General features: G+C 50.3%; 1 protein-coding gene across 16 annotated transcripts in view; it reads right to left on the bottom strand.

The window, feature by feature from the left end:
* The window catches only part of APBB2 (amyloid beta precursor protein binding family B member 2), a 379382-nt gene that overhangs the window by 9604 nt on the left and 349160 nt on the right, over nucleotides 1–20618 (bottom strand). For 12 of the 16 annotated variants that reach the window (XM_057546265.1, XM_057546260.1, XM_057546269.1 and 9 more), the window contains 3 exons: nucleotides 4545–4659; nucleotides 1781–1868; nucleotides 1042–1125 (listed from right to left, as the gene is read on the bottom strand). In XM_057546265.1, coding sequence (XP_057402248.1) covers nucleotides 1042–1125; nucleotides 1781–1868; nucleotides 4545–4659 — 287 coding nt within the window. Of the gene's footprint in view, nucleotides 1–1041; nucleotides 1126–1780; nucleotides 1869–4544; nucleotides 4660–11693; nucleotides 11711–12588; nucleotides 12714–20618 lie in introns of those variants that run through there. The other 4 variants (XM_057546268.1, XM_007178784.2, XM_007178785.3 and 1 more) reach the window with 3 other exon arrangements.

Here is a 20618-nt window from a genome sequence, read left to right as displayed (position 1 = left end):
GACCATCACCACCACCATCAGGTTTAGAACATTTTCATCACCCCAAAAAGAAACCCCGTACCTTTCAGAAGTCACCCTCCATTTCCTCCCAGCCCTATCTCTAGAGATCTGCCTACTCCACTCATATAAATGGAATCGTACAGGATACGGTCCTTTGTGACTGGCTTCTTTCATTCAGCATCGTGTTTTCAAGGTTCAGCCATGTTGCAGCATGTCTAATACTTCATTCCTTTTTATTGCCAAATGAAGTACCACTGTATGGAAGTGTATTTTATTTATCCATTCGCCAGCTGATGGACATTTGGGTTGTCTCTGATTTTTGACTATTATGAATGATGCTGCCGTGAACACTCGTGTACGAGGTTTTGTGTGGACACATGTGTTCGTTTCACTTGGATACAAAGCCCAGGAGCAGAACTACTGCATCAAATGGTCACTCTCTATTTAACTTTTGAGGAACTTCCAGACTGTTTTCCAGGGCAGCTGCACCATTTTACGTTCGCCCCAGCAGTACGTGAGGGTTCTGATTCCTCCACAGCCGTTTTTTAACCCAGGAAAAGGCTACCTCTCTCAGCCTCCTCCCAGCCTGGCATGGCTAAGCAACTAAATTCTGCCCCTGAGATGTGAGCTGACTGCTGATTGCTGTGTGCACTTTTGGGTCACACCTTAACAGGAAAGCAGGAGGGTTCCTTCAGCCCCCATCCCCGCCCAGCACGTGACAAGGACTGAAGCAGGTGCTCTGGGGGCGGGGCCCTTCCACAGCCCTGGCTCACGCAGCTCTGGACTGTGAGTGAATGAGAAATCGGGTCCGCTTTGTTCAAGTCCCTGTATTCTGGGACCATGCATCCGAGGAGCTCAGCCTGTCCGGTACTGACCTTTTGATCAGGACTGTCCGTGCGCTCTGGCTGGTGACAGTGTGAGGGTCCGATTCAAGACAAGGCGAGGAGTGAAACAGCAGACCCCACCCCCATGGGAGGGTGAACGTCTCTCATGAGCTCCCAAACGCTTGCAAAGTGGAAAGACAATACATGTTTTACATACCGACTGGTTTGTCCACAGGTAGCATGCCCAAGTACTGCACGTGGAACTTCTGGACCAGCTCAGTCTTTGGTGTTGGAAAATCTACTACAGGGAATAAAGCAACACATTTTTCTCAATGGTTCTAACAGACACATAATGTCCTGTGTTTCTAGAGGTCAATGTGCCAATCATGCTATAAGAACAGCCATTTCTTCCACCAGACACTGGGGCTGTCAATCAAAATCCCATTCACCTTTCATTTCTAGGTAGGAAAGCATTTGAAAGCAGGAACTGGAATCTATGTGTTAAGCTGTGACTCTCTCTTGGATGTGTGCTAAGTAGAAGCTTTGGGTGCTCTATTTATTAGGGGAGGTTGATGCCCTGAGGAAATTTAATCACAGAGGGTGAAATCAGAGACAGGAAAAATGACTAAACTGAGCTCCCCAAAATAGCAACCCACGTATTTTTAAACTAGCTGACCCTTACCCCAGGCTGTACATGAATTACAAAAGCACTAAACATACTTTTCTTTAATCTTGTCCAACAACAATAAAACTCATCCTGGCCCTTGATGCCTAACCCCGTTGACACAATATCAGCTCTAAGCTGCGCCTGAGGTCCCGAGTGGAGGCTCAGCCCGGGTCTGCTGAGTCGAGCTCGGTTCTGAGGGAGACTAGATACACCAGGGAGCCGTCCGAGACCCTGCGCTTGGTGACCTGGGCAGAGAGCGCCAGGGAAAGCAGCAGGGGCGCCGACCTACCTTGCAGGGGCACGTCGAGGTTCACGTGGGCCCTTTCCTGCAGGGAGCTGCAGGCCAGGGCTTTGGCGTTCTTCCGTTCAGCCATGATCTGAAGGAGAGAAAACAGCTTTGGCTCACGGTTACAGACCCCGTGTCCTCAGCTGTTCCAGCCAGTGGAGTGTCTGCGTTGACTTCACTTCCAAGTTAAACTGGCTTCAGTCTGCTGCCTGACTCCTCACCCCCATCTGGGAGCCGCACATTTTGAGAACTGTGCCCATTTTCTCTGGGGAGAATAGTGAATGACTGTTCCTCAGAGTAACTAACAGTCTCCTGATTGTTTGGAATTCATTCTTCCATTTACCAGGCTCCCACCTCTGCCGCAACAAACCGCATGATCCCCCTGGTCATGCGTACACCTCCCGGCCCACAGCAGTCAGTGGAACACAGGGCAACGGATTTCCCCTGCTGCTTCCACATGGCCACTTTCAGGGACTCTTTTCAGGGCTCTGGGGACAGAGTACCTGGGTTCAAATCCCATGCCCGCCACTTACTAGCAGTAAGTGGCCTTGAGCCAGTCACCTGCCCTCTTCTCTCGTTTCCTCCACTGCACATATGGATGATAATATTTATGTCCCTAATAACAAAATAATTTCAGTCCTGACAGTAAATATAAGCACTCAGAAATATTAGCTACTATTGCTGTTGGTGTTATGGTCACACTATTTAAATCTGTCAGCCGTCTTTCTAAGTGCCTCTCCTCTGTTGGGGGCACTAACATCTCCTTCACTTGACAGTCATCACTTCTCACCCCTGTTCACAGTGCTGTGGGTTTAGGGACTCAAAGAAGCCACCTTCAATGACCGCAAGAGCAATTCACACCTTCATCCCCTGCCCGAGCTTTCCATCCCAAGTGCAACAAGTCATTTCCCCCGGAGCTCCACTCTGCCCGTCTCCAGATCTGCGCCTGGGTCAGCGGGCAGGAGGGCTGCTGACAGTAAAATCCAAGATTCACTGAGCCCTGACTCTGTACCCGGCTGTGTTCTGAGGGCTTTACGCTAGAATATAAGCTCCACAAGGGCAAGGATTTTTTTTTCTGTTTTGGTCTCTGCTGTCTCCTCAGAACAATGCCTGGCAAATCAGCAGCATTCGGTTACACTTGCTGCATGAATGAATGAGAAAACGAAACCCGGGCAGCGCAGCATGCTTCAGGGCTGCACAAGGAGCAGCCGCCCCAGTGCCACCCGTGCAGGAACGTGCACACGGGCTGTTGAAGCCGGGGTCTCCGGACCAGCACCCACCCTGCAGGTCCCGGTCATTCGGTCAGAGCAGCAGACTGCTGGGCTATTCTGGGGCTGGGGACAGCTCCCAGCCCCTACCCTTCCCTTGGGAACTGTGGCTTACACAGCAGGCTTCACTCCTGCTGCGGAGACCAGGCTTCGCTCCTGCTGCGGAGACCAGGCTGGGCTGTGGAGGTGGCCGTGACCTGGGCCTGGCTAGCTTGGGAGGACCTGTGGGAGTGAGGCTGGGTAATGATGCCAGCCTGGAACCAGAAAGGGTGACATTAACACAGGGGGCGGCAAAGTCCTGTGTTTAGATTCAAGCAGTAAGTCTGGGGAGTGGAAAGGCCTGGCTGAAGGAAGTTGGGGACAGCGTCCTGGAGACCTGGCTCCCACTACTGGAACACAGGTCAGCGGGTAACGGGACTGCTGAGAACGTTAACTATGCATCCTTGGAGGTCAAAGGGCACCGTGGCCACGGCCCGTTCTCTGTCGACTCCCTTGTGGAACACTGGTTCATTCGGGGGAACCAAGCAGAATGTGCCCAGAAGAGAATGGTTAGGCGTCTGGTCACCACGAGACCCGAAGGTGGCTGAAGCGACGGGGGGCGGCATTCTGGACAAAGGAGGAAGCCAGGAGCAGGAAGGCTGGACAACAGACACGTGTGTCCAGCCCTCTACACGTGCCAGGCACAGCACGCAGCTCCAGCCGACTCCAAATCGCAAAAGCTGCCCAGCAAAGAGACAAACAAGGAACCTCTCTCCTCTGCTACAGGCCACACATCTGAAGTAAACACACGGAGGTCCACACAAGGAAGGGCTCTGCAGCAGCCGGAGCCGCTGCATCACACAGCTGCGTCCTGGCAAGTACGAGAGCCGGGCAGAGGGGGGCACGAGTGTGTGGGCATATGGCTCTGCGGGGGGGCGGGGGGGGGTGGGGGAGGGAGGCGGTGAGGCTGGGCTGGCGACTCTGAGGCTGTGACTCTGGAGGAGTAAGCGGGACACGTACCAGTGTGAGACTGTGACCGTGGCCCTGCCTCGCCGCTGTGTGTCTTGTGACGTCAGCACATGTTCACGGCAACCCCCGGCCGCCTGCACTTCCACAGACACCCCAGCTGGTTTCGTACCCCCCTCCCTTCTTCCGGGGTCCATGCTCAGATCAGGTGGCCCAGCCCTGGGAGACCTGCCCTGACTCCCTGCCCCCGCTTTCCCGCTGGGCTCGGGATACACAGCTCCTCCGCCACCCCACTGTCCACCTATCAGACCCCCCAGACTGTGGGAGGCACCAAGGCCGTACTCCTTCTGCAGGCGGAGCGCCATTTAGCACGACGCCTGACACGCAGAACGAGCGTTAACCACGCTGGCTGGGCTGGCGGCCGCCCTGCTGCTCCCGCAGCTCGACCTGCAGGTCAGCGTGCCGACTCCCCTGTCCTTCCACGCGCCCTTCCCTGCTCAGCGGCGGGCGGGGAAAAGGAGCGGGGCGGACCCCTGTGCCCTGACCCACCTTACCTTGGAACAGATTTCGTGGAGACTCGTGGCAATGGCTTTTGCTGGTGTGTCACATCGAAATACATGACATTTCAAAATTCTTGTGTCTTTGTCTCTTGCTACATAAGCAAAATCTCTGTGCAAACAAAGTTGATCGGTACATTAGAATGAGGAACCTTCACAGCACACATTCTAGCGATGAATGTTAACTGAGTGAGGAGCCAGCATGTCAGAGGTAAGCACAGTACGCAGTGGTTAAAAAAATAAACAAATGTCAACAGCCACCTCAAACACAGGAACAGCCGTATGGATCCTAGGAATTCATTTCTGAGTAAAATAACTACAGTGTGTCCCAGGCTCTGCCTACTGAGCTCCTGGATACCTTAATGAACAACGCTTAATGAAAACCGAACTTTACAGGAACCTTCTACCTACAGTAACAGCAGATATCATGGTTATAAACATGATGATCACAAAACAGAAGACAGGTTTGAGAGGAGCATGAATTTGCATGAGCAATGCTACAGTCATGTGTAGCAGAAGCAAAACAACAGGCTCTGATGTGTAAATGTGTGCCGAGACCGGATCCGACCCGCAGCTGCGGAGTAAGTTGACGGACAGTCACGGGGACACAAAGAGACGCCACAGACTGAAGTCCTGTCACTGGCACTTGATTCCGCTAAACGCGCCTCTTACTCCAGGGCTTGGGGCGACGGCGGCGGCATCACCCTGTGTACCGCCAGCTCAGACGCCGAGGTGAGCGTGCCGCTAGCGCTGGATTTCAGCGCCTGCTTTACTGATGAGAAGGATACTGTGCCCGCGACACAACCTGGCTTCAGAAGAATGACACCACACAACTAAATTTCTCACTGTTATTATTGAGGACAGTGGTTTAAAAGATCAGAGTGTTTATGGAAAATAAATGCTCCGATTTACCCATCTGGTAAGGGATCACAGTGATTTCTTTGCACCTGTTGCTCTGCCAGGATCCCTGTCTGTAGATATAACCACGGATGAATTCATTAATTACTTCTCTTAAGGTAACAGCTGGTGGTTTTCTCACAGACTGGGATAGATTTTTCCCCAACACAGACTTGGCTTCTCTGGGAAGGAACAGAAGTCTATCCGATGGAGGCAACTGGTCGCTGTGAGGGCCCGGCCAGAAAGCCTGCCCCGTGGCCTTGCTGTGCCCCAGGCCGTCCCGCAGCGGCTCCAGGCCAGGGGCAGCTTGACCCACAGGCACCCGAACCTCTGCCTGTGCACACCTGCCCTCGGGCCTGCTCTGCTCCACCTTCCCCTGCGCCCTCACGTCCCACGTCACTTGGTGTCCTCCACGCTAGCACCGGGGGGACTTCCTGATGCTCCCACCCCCGGCCCCGGCACTCCACACCCAACCCCCGTGTTCAGCCGATTTTACCTCCTGGCAGTGTCTTGAATCCAACCCCTTCCTCGCCAGCCCTGCCACCACTCAGGCACCCTAGGCGGGGCTCGCCTCCCTGCCTTTGCTCACACCGTCTCCATGCCCCAGCCTCGGGTGAAGACGCAGCTGAAGCTGGGTGAGTACCTGCCGGGTGCTGCCGTGTCCCCCGTACGCACAGCACTCGCCACTGGGTACCATGGGCGTCTGCTCGTGAGCTTTGTCTTCCCCACAACCCCTCGAAGCTCCGTGAAGACGATGTGAGCCTTATCCATTCCCAGCACCCAGTCTGGGCCCGGCCATAATGGGTACGGAGTGCCCCCCTCTCTCAAGCATAGGAATCCGCAGCACATCCCGCCCCCCCCCCCCCACCGTCTCCCGGTGGGAAAGCTGGCTAGTGGTCAGAGGTGTGAACGGGTGCCGTGACAGTGGGCTGAGGGGCTGGGGGGCTGGGTGAGGAGCTGGGCCCAGACTTTGGGGGCGAGCAGAGCCCTATTCCACACTGTGCTCCTGAGGCCTTTCCATCCTAGTCTCAACCCCCATCGAGACAGCATATTGCTTCAAAAAGGAAACGACGAGAAGGCATCACTTTTGGAGACATGCTCAACGGGAGTCTTGTTTTTGGCCCCCCTCCTTCTGGCTACTTCTCCTTCCTGGATGGTTCCTAAAGTAACATATGCAGTGTCTCGCCACGCACGACTCTTCCTCTTCAAAATTCCATGTTCAGTCGCCATTTTCTGAGGCCAAATCTCTTTGAAGTTCTGTGGTCACCCACAGAAAGTCCAAAGACCTTTGTCTGGATTTCTGGAGTCCCAAAATTTGTCCCACCAACTCTTCCAGCATCCTTACTCCAATTAAGGAGCTCTCCCCTCTGCTCCAGAAAGCTGGGGTTCCACGTCCGCTCACGGTACCTCCCCTTGCCTGGCGTGGTGACCACTGGCCTCCCTGCATCGTCTGGAGCTCACTACTCTACCTACTCTGTACGGCCCAGCTCAAAAGCCTGCCTGGCCCTCCGGCCCCCAGCACCTTGCTTGTGTCTGAATGCCGACAGGATCTGTATTCTGCACTACAAAAGATTACAGCTCGTTACACCCTACCCTTATAGTAGTTACTGTAGAGATCTTACCTCCATCTGTCCTGAGAGAGAGAGTAAGGGACAGTTAGAGGGCAACGGGTCAGGATCCAGGCAACCCAATTGCTAGTCCCATTCCTGATTCCACTGAGCTGTACAACATTGGGCATGGAGTCAAACCTCATCTCTAAGTGATGGAACATGATTTCCAAGGTCCCTTTCTGGCTCTGATATCCTATGATGTAATAAGCTTCCAAGATCCATCCTGCTCTCCATGACAGCTGGTCGGCCTTACAAGTGTAATAAGTGCAAGGTCACCATCACGGAGGACCAAACAGGCCCTGATCAATAATCAGCTCCCATCAAACTTCAGCTCTGTGCCCTCTGCTCTTTCAGATGCAACCCCTTAGGAGTAATTTTTTAAAATTATTATTATTAATCTTCATTTTCTTCTGGCTCAGGAGAAAGTGATTAATGCCTAAGGCAACCATCTGGAATCCACATCTCCTCAAGAGGGCAGCTCAGCAGCCTCAGGCTCTGTTTGGGGGATTCTGACCCTTTTGTTTTTAAACAGCTTTGTCTTTTCCTGTTCCCTCCCAGGTACCAGGCTAACAGATCAGAGAAGCAGAAATCTGCGGTAACTAACCTCCCAGGAGAAAACAAGTGCCGCCTTCTCCTCACTGCAGGGGTCAGGAGATTCGCATGTCTCTCCTGTTTTACTCCCATGAAACATATCCCAAGTCACCCTAAAAGAGCAGAAAGCCTCAAACACGGGGACTTGCAAGACCTCTCTCTGACTTGGAGCACAGACAGTTCGGACAACTTCCTTTGTGTGCAATGAAATATATGGCCGAGTTAATCTCATTATTGTTCAGAACAAAATCCAAACACCTCTTAACTGGTTGTTTTAAAACCTTGGCTTTTCAGCACCTGATTTCTGAAAAAGGCTGCAGCGGTAGACAGAATAATGACCCTCCCAAGATATTCCTGTCCTAACTCCCAGAATCTGTGAATAGGTTACCTTACGTGGCAAAAGGGACTCTGCAGATGGGATTAAGTGAAGGATCCTGAGAAGGGGCTGTTATCCTGGATTATCTGGGGTGGGCCCAACACAATTACAAGTGAGAGGAGGAGGCACTTTCCTTATAAGTAAAAGAACCGGCGCAAGGGCCACGAGCCAAGGAAGGCAGCAGCCTCGAACAGCTGGAAAAGGCAAGGCTGAGTTAGCCTCCACAAGAGCAGGGTGGAGAAGACAGACGGGTAAGAGGTACTGGAAGGGTGGCTGCAGGACTGAGGGATGTGGGAGATGAGAAGGAGAATGCAGAATAACTCCGAGGCCCCTCCTGGGACAGCTAAGTGCCCTCACACTGGGGACGGCAGGGGGAAAGATCTGGTGAAGGAAGCTGACGAGCTCCAGGTTGGACAATAGTGTGAGGTGCTTGGGTGGGTGGGGTGCCCACCAAGCAGGTGGACACTCGGTCCCTGAGCTCAGGCCTGTGGCCCGGGCCTAGGGGGCAGCTGAAGTCAGGGGAGCAGATGGGAGAGTGGAGAATGAGAGAGACAAAATAAGGTCTGGACCCCAAGGAGGAAAGGCATTTGAAGGCCTAACTGAGGCCAAAGGCCCAACGAAAGGGTGAAAAAAGAGTGCTGGGAGTAGGAAAGCCCAGGACCGACTGGCTCCAAAGAGCCAGGAGAAGTTTCGGGAGAAGTCCCCAGGGCTGCAGAGGCTGAGCAGCAGGAGACAAGCCACTCGGTCTCAGCGACATGGAGGTCTGCAGTGACCTCGGCCTGCCGGGCCCTTCCCCTGGAGAATGGAGTTTGGGTCCCAGCTTCAGGGTGCAGGAGTCAAAAGAACACAGTACCTCTTCTTTTTCTCCTCCTCTCTTAAACTTCTCAAACACACAGTAGAGAGGACGGTCAATGAACCCATGTCCCATCATTCACTTTCACGATGACCAAGGTGTGGCCTAACTCAGCCTTTCAGACTTTTTTCCAATCGGTATTATAATCCTAAAAGCCCTCATGCCCATATGTAAGAGCAACTTAACATTTTCTAGAGCTTTTCCTATATTCTGAGGGGGACAAGAAATTGCTTTAATTACCAGCCTCCACGGCTTGAGTATCCCTGACAGATCAGCCCAGCGCCACGCGTGGGAATTTGGGAGGACAGAGCAGCGGGCGTCGGCGGGTGTCACCCAGCCAGCCGCAGGGCATTTCAGGAGCCTTCCCCTGCGGAGCCCTCGGTGGCTCTCCTGCCCCACCTCGCTCCTCAGAGCCACCAGTGGCACTCGGGCTGCAGCTACCCGGTGCCCACAGCGCCGAGAGCGTCACAGCTCAGAGCCAAGATGCGCTCAAATGGGCTTCCGCACCGCCCCGCGTGGTCACGCCTCCTCCAGGGCCTTGGTGTGGTCTATAAAACCACAGAGCTGGCCCAAATGACCCCCGAGGTCCAGTCAGAACAGGCGCCCGTCTTTTCTAACAAATTCGGCTAGATGCCCGTCTGTCTGAGACACTGTGTCTGACGCTGAGCAGCAAGGACCACTTTTGTCCTTTGCTCCAGCTCACTCCTGCAGGAGCTGTTTGCTAAAAGAGGTGCCGGTCCCCTCTGGAGTTTTGCCCCACTTATTTCCTGCAGTCAGGGGATCACTGCATTTCCTTTATAAACCAGGAAGTGGAAGGTTTATAGCTAAGTCTCTTCCTTAAACTGTAACAGAAATGAATCAACTACCTTTCACCATTTGTTGGCTAAGCCCTTGTGTCTCCAGCTTTTTGTTCTTCTCCTTTTGCTCCCCTCCCCAGTAATTATTCCCCCAGAGGACCAGCAGCGAGTTCTGACAGGGAAAAATGTCAGTGCTAAGACATCTTACATGACAGCCTCAAATTTCTTAATGGCAAAGAAAAAGGGCAAAAGATTGCTTTTATTGTTCTCAGCTGAACAGCATTTTAATCGCCCTGTAGGGGCTTTATCCATCTTTACGGAATGAATGAATAAACGATTCTTTATTCAAATGGGTTCTATTAAAAAGTAGCCAAGACAGAACTGCTCACCCTTTCCCTAAGTCTCTCCCACCGCAACCCTTACATAAATGAAATCTGCTTATGTGTTTATCCCTCCTCAAAAGGTATTTATAGGCACCTACAGACCTCGTAGCAGTTATCCAGGCTAACATTTCAAAGTCCCTCCTTCTACAGCAACCCAGACAGGTGGTGCCTAGAATAGATCAGTGGTATAAAACCTCATTTACTTAATGGGTCAGAAGCTCCACTGCTGAATGCTCGCTGAGAACCAAAATACATTTTTTCTTAATGATGAATGGAAACTTGCCTCCCTGCAACTTTTGCCTGTGGGATTGGGCTCTGCTTTCTGGAGCTGCCCTCCTCAGGCACATGACAGCCCAGATGTGTCTGGCAGTAGCTCTCTCCTCTCTTTTCTGTTAGATTCCCTGCCATTCACTCTCTCGCTAAATCTTTTCTGTTAGCGCTCCTGACCAAGTCTCCACGATTTGGTAACGTCTTTCACACAACCCGTATTTTGCTCAGGTCACATCTGTGAAGGCTGGCACACGAAGGCAATTGATGAATGTTAGTTGTTACTATAAGTGAGGAAAACGAAGTCAAAGAAAAAGCCCACTTTGAAATACTGTCACCTTATCCACGAGGGTTGTTTTAATAAATCTTTGTACTGATATGAATATAATAACACTTGTTGAAATGTACCTAAAGACCCTTATCCTCCCAGCTTATCTTTCTGTGGAAGCAATAAGCGAACAGCGTTGTTACCACTGCAGAGGACGGGTCCCACCTGCAAATAAGGACAAAAGAGCAGCGACCAGATTGGATCTAAACACTCTGTTCCCAGCCCGTTATGATGAAGGGTTTTCTCTCTTCTTCATCTCACCTGCATAGGGCCTGGAGGGGGGAATCCTGTTTTCAGGACTGCCTGCTCTCCTTTGCCTAACTGCTCTTGTTTTCTGATTGCATTTTGAAAATCTTGTTTCGGGGGGGTTGGAGGAGGAAAGAGGGGGGAAAGGGGATGAGAAATGTCATCTTCCTAAACAGCTAATCCAGAAGGTTACACACACACACATACACGACTTTGTTTTTCAAACTGCACCCACTAGCACATGCACCATATGTGGGCATCGTTAATTTCACAAAGCTCAGGCTCTGGTTTGATAAACTCAAACTCTCCTTCTTTGCAAGCTTAAGAAGATGCTAAGTTTGTAAACTCTGAAAGGGGCATTCTAGCAACTCATCACCTGGGTAAACACAAATTCTCTGCAGGGAAACCTTCACCAGGTGCTTTCACGAGACACACAGACTGTGTACACAGCAGATTTGAAATTCTACCACCTGCAAATAATCCAGGTGGCTTGGGCGAACCAGAATTTGTAGCCCTCTCTAGAACAGTCTTGCTGTTAATATTCAGAGCAACTGGTTCCCAGCGAGGACACGGAGGGTAGGAACTAGCAAAGATCCGAAAACATCCTTACCATGCACTCTGACGTGTGGTGACTTCATACAAGGGAGCTCGTATCCAAACCCACAGCCCTCATCCTCCAGAAACTTCCATCACCTCCAGGGGCCCAGAGCCTCCTCAAAAGTAGTGAGAAAGTCAATCAAGCTCCCAAATTCTCCTAAGCAGACCCTCTGGAAGACCGACTGTGGAAGTGCTACTCACCCAGCCTACGCCGTCTCCCTTCCCGCCAGCCGTTGAGCTATGACAGCAGCTTATCCTAAGGGAGAACAGTGGCCGCTAGCTGGAGCTCAGCCCCAGCCAGGAGGGAGCCCCCTGGGACGGACTCCAGCACCAAAAGCAAAGAGGCCAGCGCTGGTGTCGCTTCACTTTGCCAAGCAGTACTCACAGTCATTTTTTCAGGGAGAAAAATTCCACAACTTTCTCCTTCCATCAAAAATGGAGCTTTTATTAAATGACAGAGCTGAGGAATCATGGAGCTTAAAAGCCCCCAATCAGCCAAATGGTCAGGCTGATGGTCAGAGTGCGGGAAACACACACGTCTGAGGTATAAATGCCTTTCATTTTGGAGTTACAGCCTTTTCATCAGGTGGGAAGGGAGAAGAATTCCATAGGTTTTTGCTAATAATCCAGACTGAAATTGAGTCAGTCCTCCCAGCTATTGGCCTAGAACCAAATCTCACCAACGAAACTCTACAGAGAAGTCCTAACAAGCAGGTCCTAGAATTAGTTCTTCAAGAAGCACACAAAGCCTCCTACACAACATGGTACGTAACCTGACTATTTCTACCACGCCTTCTCCCCAGCATGCTGATTAGACTCTGCTCGGCCAGTAGTGAGAGGGACCAAGTCACTGTTCTGCCCAACACCTTCCCCAAACAGGGTCAAGCAACAGAGGATCAGGGACCCAGAGGCAATTCCACACTATTTTAAATGCAGGACACATAACAGTGATGATGAGAAAAGGTTAAACAAAACAAAGTTCTGCCTTTCAAAGACAGCGATGGCTATGGTGGCGACAGGGCATGAAGAAAGCAAGTGAGCTTTGCCAGACACGTAAGACAGCACAAAGGGGGAGAAGTGAAAATTGGTTGGTTACCTCTCTCTGAATCCGGGAAGGCATGAGGGGACAGAGCAGAAAACAACACGTTAGCATTCACATGGCAACTGGTGAATAACACAGTCCCGTTAACAGCGACTCTGAGCTCTGACATCCCATCTTAGTTCCCAACTTGGCTGCAATTAATAGCCTTTCGGTGCTTATTTTAGCTGAACTCTCTCACACAGAAGTGTGTATTTTGAGCCGCATTACGATGAAGCCGAGAGATGCCAGCTGAGTTTACAGAGGCAACATATCAACCTGGGGAGGTAATCAAGCCTAAAATATCACAGTGAAATACAGGAAACCATTTGCAGTGAACAGAGGCAGAGCACTTATCCTCATTTTCCAGCTCCACCTGCTGCCAATAAAAAAACGTATGGAAACAATGACATGGCAACAGCCTTACCTGCTTTACCAACACTTCTGACATCCTATTAATAGAGCTACAACATGACACTCCAGGTACTTTCACGGAACTGCATCCACAGAGGGCAACAGAGCAGGAGGGGGCGGAAGCAGGGCAGCCGGCCAACGGCGGAGGTGGGACGAGGCCGGGCCAGTAAATGAGCTTAAAGGTGAGAAAACAGATTTGTGCCGGGGAAGAGAGGGGTGGAAGGTGGAGAGGAGCCGACAGCAATTTGGAGTCTGGGGCTGAACGCTTTTGAGTTCCATCCCCAGAGCTGCTCTGAGCTGCCAGAGAAAAGCTAATTTCGCCACTTAACCTCCCGACCCCAGAGTGCTCACCACCCCCTGCTGGTCTCAGCACAGCCAGTTTGAAGGGGCCCGAGGACAGAGCCCCAAGTCAGTCACAGGCATGCATCCCACTTGAACAGACTGAAGAGGCGGATAATGAGGAGGAAAGGCAGAAAGCTGCCCTTGCAGGGGCCCTGCGGCCAGGGTCACGGAGCGGCCAACAGGACCCTGCGGAGATGAGGGCTGAAATCACGGTGTGAAAGGGCAAGCACGCCCCGCCACTGGGCAGAGAGGTGAAGCTGTCCACCTGGATACCGAACAGTGACAATGACATCTTATCAAATGGGGGGAAGGCAAGCAAGCAAACAACCCAGGTTGCAGAAGATATAAGGTCTTACAGGAAAAACAACAAATGTTTGAGTGTGTATTTTAATATATGCGTGGCAACAAATCTGGAACAACTTAACATCCAACTGTCAGCTCTTACCTGGTGGGGGGATTACAGAGGACTGTATTTAACATAGTCGTTTAAATATTATACAATAAGAAGACGTGACTTTTGTAGTACAAATATGTAAACATCTACCTCAACACTTGAGGAAAACCACCTGTGACACGCATGCCCCGAGCCGTAGGTAACCACCCTGCAGTAGATGTGACGACCACAATCACACTCCCAGCCACTACCAGACTACCACTCACTGAGCTCCGGCTCTGTGGTGCCCTAACAGCAACCTGACCAGGCAGATACGACTGTTCTCACTGACAGAAAAGGAAACAAGCTCAGAGGAGTTGAGCGACTTGACCAAGGTACACGGGAAGTCAGCGTCTGACTGTAGGCCTGCAGGACTCTCATTCTGGTCTTCTGGGAATGCGCCTAGGACGGGAACCCCACGCTTCTTCGCAGTCCTGCAGAATCACCTCACAGTTTGTCTCCCAAATGAGCCAGCACGCTGCTATGGACAGCTGTTCAAGATGGGGCAAAGGGTTTGCAACTGGGGTTTTAAGTAAACGGGGGGATCCCCCCCACCCTGAGGCCTGTGAACTTCTGCACGGGAAGAAGGCAGCTGAAAATTCCCAAGAGAGGACCTTTAGCTGAGTAAGCAGTCAGAGCTGTGTTCAAATCCTGCTGGTTACTTACCCTCTCTTTTTCCTGGGGTCCCTCTCTGTGCCCCTTGGAACCTGTTTCCTCGTCAGTGAAAAAGGGACAAGGACCCCTGGCTCAGGGTAATCACGCGAACTCAATTAAATGAGATGGTGTGTGCAAAGAATGCGTGTTCTGTTACAAGTGCGACAGACTGCGTCACTATAGTTATCAGCCCCAGGTCATCTGACGGTGTCACGTCTCAGCTGGGTCCTGCTGGGCAGCGTTTGAGACGAAATGTCTCCCACAGACGGGAGGTCACTTGGGGGAGTATCTGTGGTCTCTCCTCAGATTTACTGGGCACCACTTACCATAGCATTGAGGGCACCTCCCTCCACCTCGAGCACTGCCCCTGCCCCTCTGCACTGCCCCACTATCAAAACCAGTCTTTGGAGGCAATTTAGATCATCAGCAAAGGATCCAAAGACCTGGACTCCAGTCTCAGTTTGAGTAAACACTCTGTAAGTCACTTAACCTCAATCTTGGGTTTCTTATCTAAGATCACATGTTCTTGGAATCTCCTAATGCTCAGATTTTTATCAGAAAAGAATTCAAGTGCTTTGACTCTTACTACAAAAATGAATGGGCAGCATTTCTTTGACTAACTTTTGATTTATGCCAGGTGCTTTTAATTTTTTATTCTTAATAGAAAGCCTGTGCCTAGTATACGTAGTATACTTAAGTAACCTTAAGTCTAGACCCCCAAGGACGGACGCAGTCTGTTTCTTTTGTGTATAATTATTATTGGCGCCTTGGATATTTGAAATCAGACCCATTACTAGTGATTCACTTAAGGAAATGACATCAATATGTAACCACTATGCTTTTCCCTGAGGGCAGTACTCAGAAAAATGACACTGAACTTTTAACAATGGTAATTTGTTTGGGGTTAATAGACACTGCTTGATTTAAGTGTTGAAGAGAAAACCAGCCATAAATAGGGACTTCAGAGAGATCTCTGAAATGTCATTCGAAAAATGCAGCAGAGTCCTAGTGGCAGCTGCTTCACCAATTCGACACCTTGTAATGTGCTGGGGAAGAAACGTCAGCCCGAAGTTGGGCTTCTGCGTGAAGAGCCATTCTGAGAGCAGGGAAGGCGCAATTTAGAGTCAGGTGCAAGCTTACTCCCGTCTCACCACACAAGATGCCCGTGGGGAGAATTCAACCCCATGATGAATTCCACACCAGCCTCACACCTGAAGGCTGCCTGATCTCCATGCTCTCGGCGGCTGTTTCTTGGGAAAATGAACGGAGGAGTAATTGGCAATGTTTTCATTAAAATAAGCCTGAAATAACAGAACTACTTGGCATGTGTAACCGGGCACCCAAATGAAAAGGAAATTCCTCAAAAAAAAAAAAAAAAAAAAAATAGCACACCAGAATAACAATGTCTACTCCAGCTCTTTGGAAGAGGACGCATCTCCCCGGCACAGCCACCTACTTCTTATGCAATGCGCACCATCTACTTTTCACAAACTGAGCACGTAAAGCAAAGACTTGCCAGGGTACTTCTCGCTCCATGTTTGCAGAACTCTCTGCTTCGTACTACTTTTTGATGCTCGTCTGTCATCACTGAGAGTCTTCTGAGCCTTCTGAGCGCCAGCACAGACCAGCATTATCCACATGGCAATGAAGTAAAGACATAAAACTTCATGTCATGAAAGCTCTCAAACCAACTCATGAACCTGACAGTTTCTCTTTTTCCCCAGCTTCAAGTTTTTTGTCCCTGACGTTTATTCACTGCATTTGGTCAAGGCCCTTAGCAACTCTTTGTTCTTCAGTTTCCTCATCTGTGAAACGGGAGCAATAAGTGGTACTACTCATTTCCTAAGAGCGCTGTGAGGATCGCACCCATGAACCCGTGTCAGACTCTCACAGCAGGACGGCGTGCAGTGTGGACCTGATGGGTACGCTGAGTAGTGCCGTTACCAGCTGAGGGGGAGGAGGGGGAGGAGGGAGAGGAGAGGGGGAGGAGGGAGAGGAGAGGGAGGAGGGAGAGGAGAGGGGGAGGAGGGGGAGGAGGGAGAGGAGAGGGGGAGGAGGGGGAGGAGGGAGAGGAGGGAGAGGAGGGAGAGGAGAGGGAGAGGAGGGGGAGGAGGGAGAGGAGAGGGGGAGGAGGGGGAGGAAGGGGAGGAGGGGGAGGAGGGAGAGGAGAGGGGGAGGGGGAGGAGGGAGAGGAGAGGGGGAGGAGGGAGAGGAGAGGGGAGGAGGGGGAGGAGGGGGAGGAGAGGGAGGAGGAGAGGGAGGAGGGGGAGGAGGGAGAGGAGGGGGGAGGAGGGAGAGGAGAGGGGGAGGAGGGGGAGGAGAGGGAGGAGGGGGAGGAGAGGGAGGAGGAGGGGGAGGAGGTCTGCCAAGAGGAAGGTTTCTAACCTGTTTTGGATCATGGAACCTTTTGGACTCTGATGAAAACACTCCAGATAGAAATACATACAGACCCACACTTTCACACACCATCGCAAGGGGGTGGGGGAGAAAGTTCAATAATCCCTGAAACTCATTCACAGACCCCTTTAGAATCCACACCCTGCAGGTGAAAGAGCTCCGAACTGAATTCTGAGTTTATGCACATTTACCGCCTGGTGTCTAGTGAGTTTCAGAAAATGCAGCTCAGGGAAAGGGTTCTGTCCTTCCCAGAACGAAACGGCAGCAGGAACACTTCTCTCTGACAAGTGTACCTTCCTTTGCAAAACGAGTATCCTTCCCGCCTCCCTGCTCCTGTCTCCCCCTATCCCCCACCCCAGCACCAGGGAGCCTGTTAACTGCTGACTGGCAGACACAGGCCTTCCCGTTCCAACTAGAATAAGTGTGAAGTTGAGGATCTAAAGTGGTTTAAGGTTATTGAAATTCAAGGCACATTCTTCTAAACAAAGGACTTTCTCATGCCGCTAGAGAGAAGACACAATAGTTACCAGTCAGCTTACTAATGAGGCAAAAAAGTATATTTGAGAGCAACCAGGAAATGAGAATTTTTTTAAGTGCATCTTTGAAGACAGCAAGAATTAACGAGCGTCTGCTTTCGTCTGTGCTGTATTACAGTTAAAAACAAAAACCAAAAAACCTTGCTTCTCTGAATATCTGAGCAAAAAGAGAATACACACGCAAAACTTATATTTAGTTCTCAAGTGAGAGATAATTCATGCCACATTATGGTTTCACGGTATAAAGTTTAGGGCACAATCAAAGGATAAAATTAATGTAAAATATACCTGAATTGTGAAACCATGCGCTGGCTTCCTTCCTGAAAGTAGAGATGGTAAAACAAAAAACAAAATACTTGATACCCATAAGGCCCCTATCTGACAAGGTTTGAGAACAAGGGAATATTTAAAGGTTTTGGTACAGAGTGGGGAAGATGACAGTTCCCCGTACTGGGAAAGTGGTTTCCACGCAAGAAGTGCCACGAGGGCACCAACCACTGGCAGGGTACAGACCAGGCTCTGAGTTAAAACCATGGCAAGCCTGTGGGTGAATTCCCTTCAACTCCATGCACCCAGTCTCACGGAGGGCCTCTTGTGGGGAAGACACATTCTTAAATCTGTTTCTAAACTTTCAAGAGGCTTTAGGGCTATACCTATATAGCCAATCCCCACTCCTTTGTGCAGACAGAAGGAATACTAGTACAGATACCACAAAAAGCCAAAAGACATTTGGCCTTCACTTAAATTATGGAAACTTACATGTAGATACAAGAATCCCTAATACTCTGTAAACTCAATAATACCTACACAAAAATAGACATCAACACTAGAATGACTGATTGCTAAAAGCAAGATAACACTAGCGGTTCCCATTTTATTCAATCTGCCACCCAGCCAGGCTCTGTTCTTGGTGCACATTAACGCCAAGCCACACAATAACCTTGAAGGGGAGCCTCGCGACTCTCATTTTATGAGAGAAACTAAGGTTCAAAACCCCCAAGCTAGAAAGTGGTGGATCCACAAATGGGAGACAGGTTGGCCTGGCTGGTCTCGCCTTTGCTCTGTGTTTTGGGGGCACCTGAGCCTGCCTCCTTCCCAATGAATGGGCTCTCCTCAGGACCTCACCCCTTGATGAAGAAAGGTGGCCTCAGTTCTCTGCTCCTGTCTCCATCCCTATTGGATTTTTGGTTCCACCACAGCTGGACCTGGTGACAAAAATTGTGTTGTGGGACTTCCCTGGTGGTGCAGTGGTTAAGAATCCGCCTGCCAATGCAGGGGACACGGGTTCGATCCCTGGTTCGGGAAGATCCCACATGCCGCGGAGCAACTAAGCTCCTGCGCCACAACTACTGAACCTGCGTGCCTACAGCCCGTGCTCCGCAACAAGAGCAGCCACCGCAGTGAGAAGCCCGCGCACCGCAACGAGAGTAGCCCCCGCTCGCCGCAAGTAGAGAAAGCCCGCGTGTAGCAACGAAGACCCAATGCAAGAAGGGAGGGAGGGAGGGAGGAAGGAAGGAAGGGAGGGAGGGAGGGAGGAAGGAAGGAAGGAAGGAAGGGAGGGAGGGAGGAAGGAAGATCTCCTGGTATTAAGAAATTGTTTAAAAAAGAAAAAGTGCTGTGTTTGGTCTAAATAACTTTGCAGGGCAAAGGCTGAGGATTTCATTCTTTACACAGCAGACACTTATCCTGTTGCTCCCCTGCTTATGACTCTTCCCCCACCCAACCCCAAACTCCCCATCTATCTTTCTGACCTCACTTCCTGCCTCACCCACACTTGCTGGGCTCCAGCCATACTCTGTTCACAAACACGCCCACCGCTTCTGCCTTGGAGCCTATGTGCTCACTGTTCCTGCTGCCTGGACACTTAGTCCCCCAGATCTCCCATGAAGGACTCCCTCTCATCGTCATCACCTCCAGAAGACCCCTCTGGACTACCCAGTCACCACCAACTCTCAAGGCATCTAAAACTACCCTGCTTATTTGTTTACTGTCTGTCCTTCCTCCTGCCCCACAAAAAAGTAAAATCCACGCGAACAGCAACGTTTCTGCCTTGTTCACTCACCACCATGGGTAAGTGTTCACTCATCACTGCCTGGCACGTAATAGGTAATCAATAAATATTTTTTAATAAATAACTAAGTAGCATAAACAAAGGTCTTCCTCCCTTATTCCTGATCATGTTGGTAAGAGAATAATGCTATGAATAATAGGGACTTGGCTGAATTTCTTTTCCTCCTGCTATTGTTTATTACAGCTGGTACTTTAATAATGGCTTTAGTTCACATTCCGTTCTCATGTCAATGAGAAATAATGTTAATAAAACATATTTTATCTGAATGGGCAAGAAGCGAGTTCTTAGAAGATTATTAATCTCTTGTGACTCAATCTGAAAGCAAAGCAAATCTATACTCTGATCATCTCCAGCAGAAACAACGTTTCCAGAGCCCCTAACTAGATTCCTTCTTTAGAACATTTGTCTAAATGAAAAACGGCTCCTCTGCTCCTAAAGAAATCAATATATAAATTTCCCTTGTATATTGATTTCTATCAAGATTTACTGACTCCCCAGATACTCTTCTTTATCTTTGTACTCTAAGAGAAATAAACTTTTGTTTATCATTTAGAGAAAAGACCCCAGACAACACATTTCCATACACGCGGATGCAGAGGAAGTATGGAGAGCTGGACTATATATAAGGCAGCACACAGCACCCCGCCCAATGCCTCCTGCCCCCCAGCCAGCAGGTGCTACACTGTCTGAGCAGGGGTTAACTTCTGGATACAGTTTGAAAGAAGACACACCGTTCCTATTGGATGAGGTTACTTCTTACACACAGCTAGCCTCCTTACTCCAGCATCCTTTTTCTTTTCCCTCAAATATAATAAATCTTTTTTTTTTTTTTAATATAATAAATCTTTAACAAAATAAAACCACAATCCCATCACGGTAGCATCCTGTTTTTACTGTCCGAGTTCACCTTCCTTTTACTGTCCATATGTCTTCACACCTGACAAACAGAATTAACATGCCATCTCGAAGAAGCTCAAGCGTGGGTTCAGGGATGTTCAAATGACGGTCTGCCGCAGAAGTACCCCTACCAGCCTGACCTTCTTCAGGAGTGCTCCCTGGAGACTGGTTTTCAGAGCACCATAAAGCTGCCCAAAGGTGACCGAGCCTTCTTGCTTCCAAAGGACAAGATCACTATTTCAGTTGTCACTGTGGTTTCCACCCGGGTCCTTTACATCAGGGGTCGCAAACGACGGCCCCAGGA

The sequence above is a fragment of the Balaenoptera acutorostrata genome, chromosome 5 (genome assembly GCF_949987535.1).
Source record: "Balaenoptera acutorostrata chromosome 5, mBalAcu1.1, whole genome shotgun sequence".
Lineage (NCBI taxonomy): Eukaryota > Metazoa > Chordata > Mammalia > Artiodactyla > Balaenopteridae > Balaenoptera > Balaenoptera acutorostrata.
This window is presented reverse-complemented; position numbering and strand designations above follow the sequence as displayed.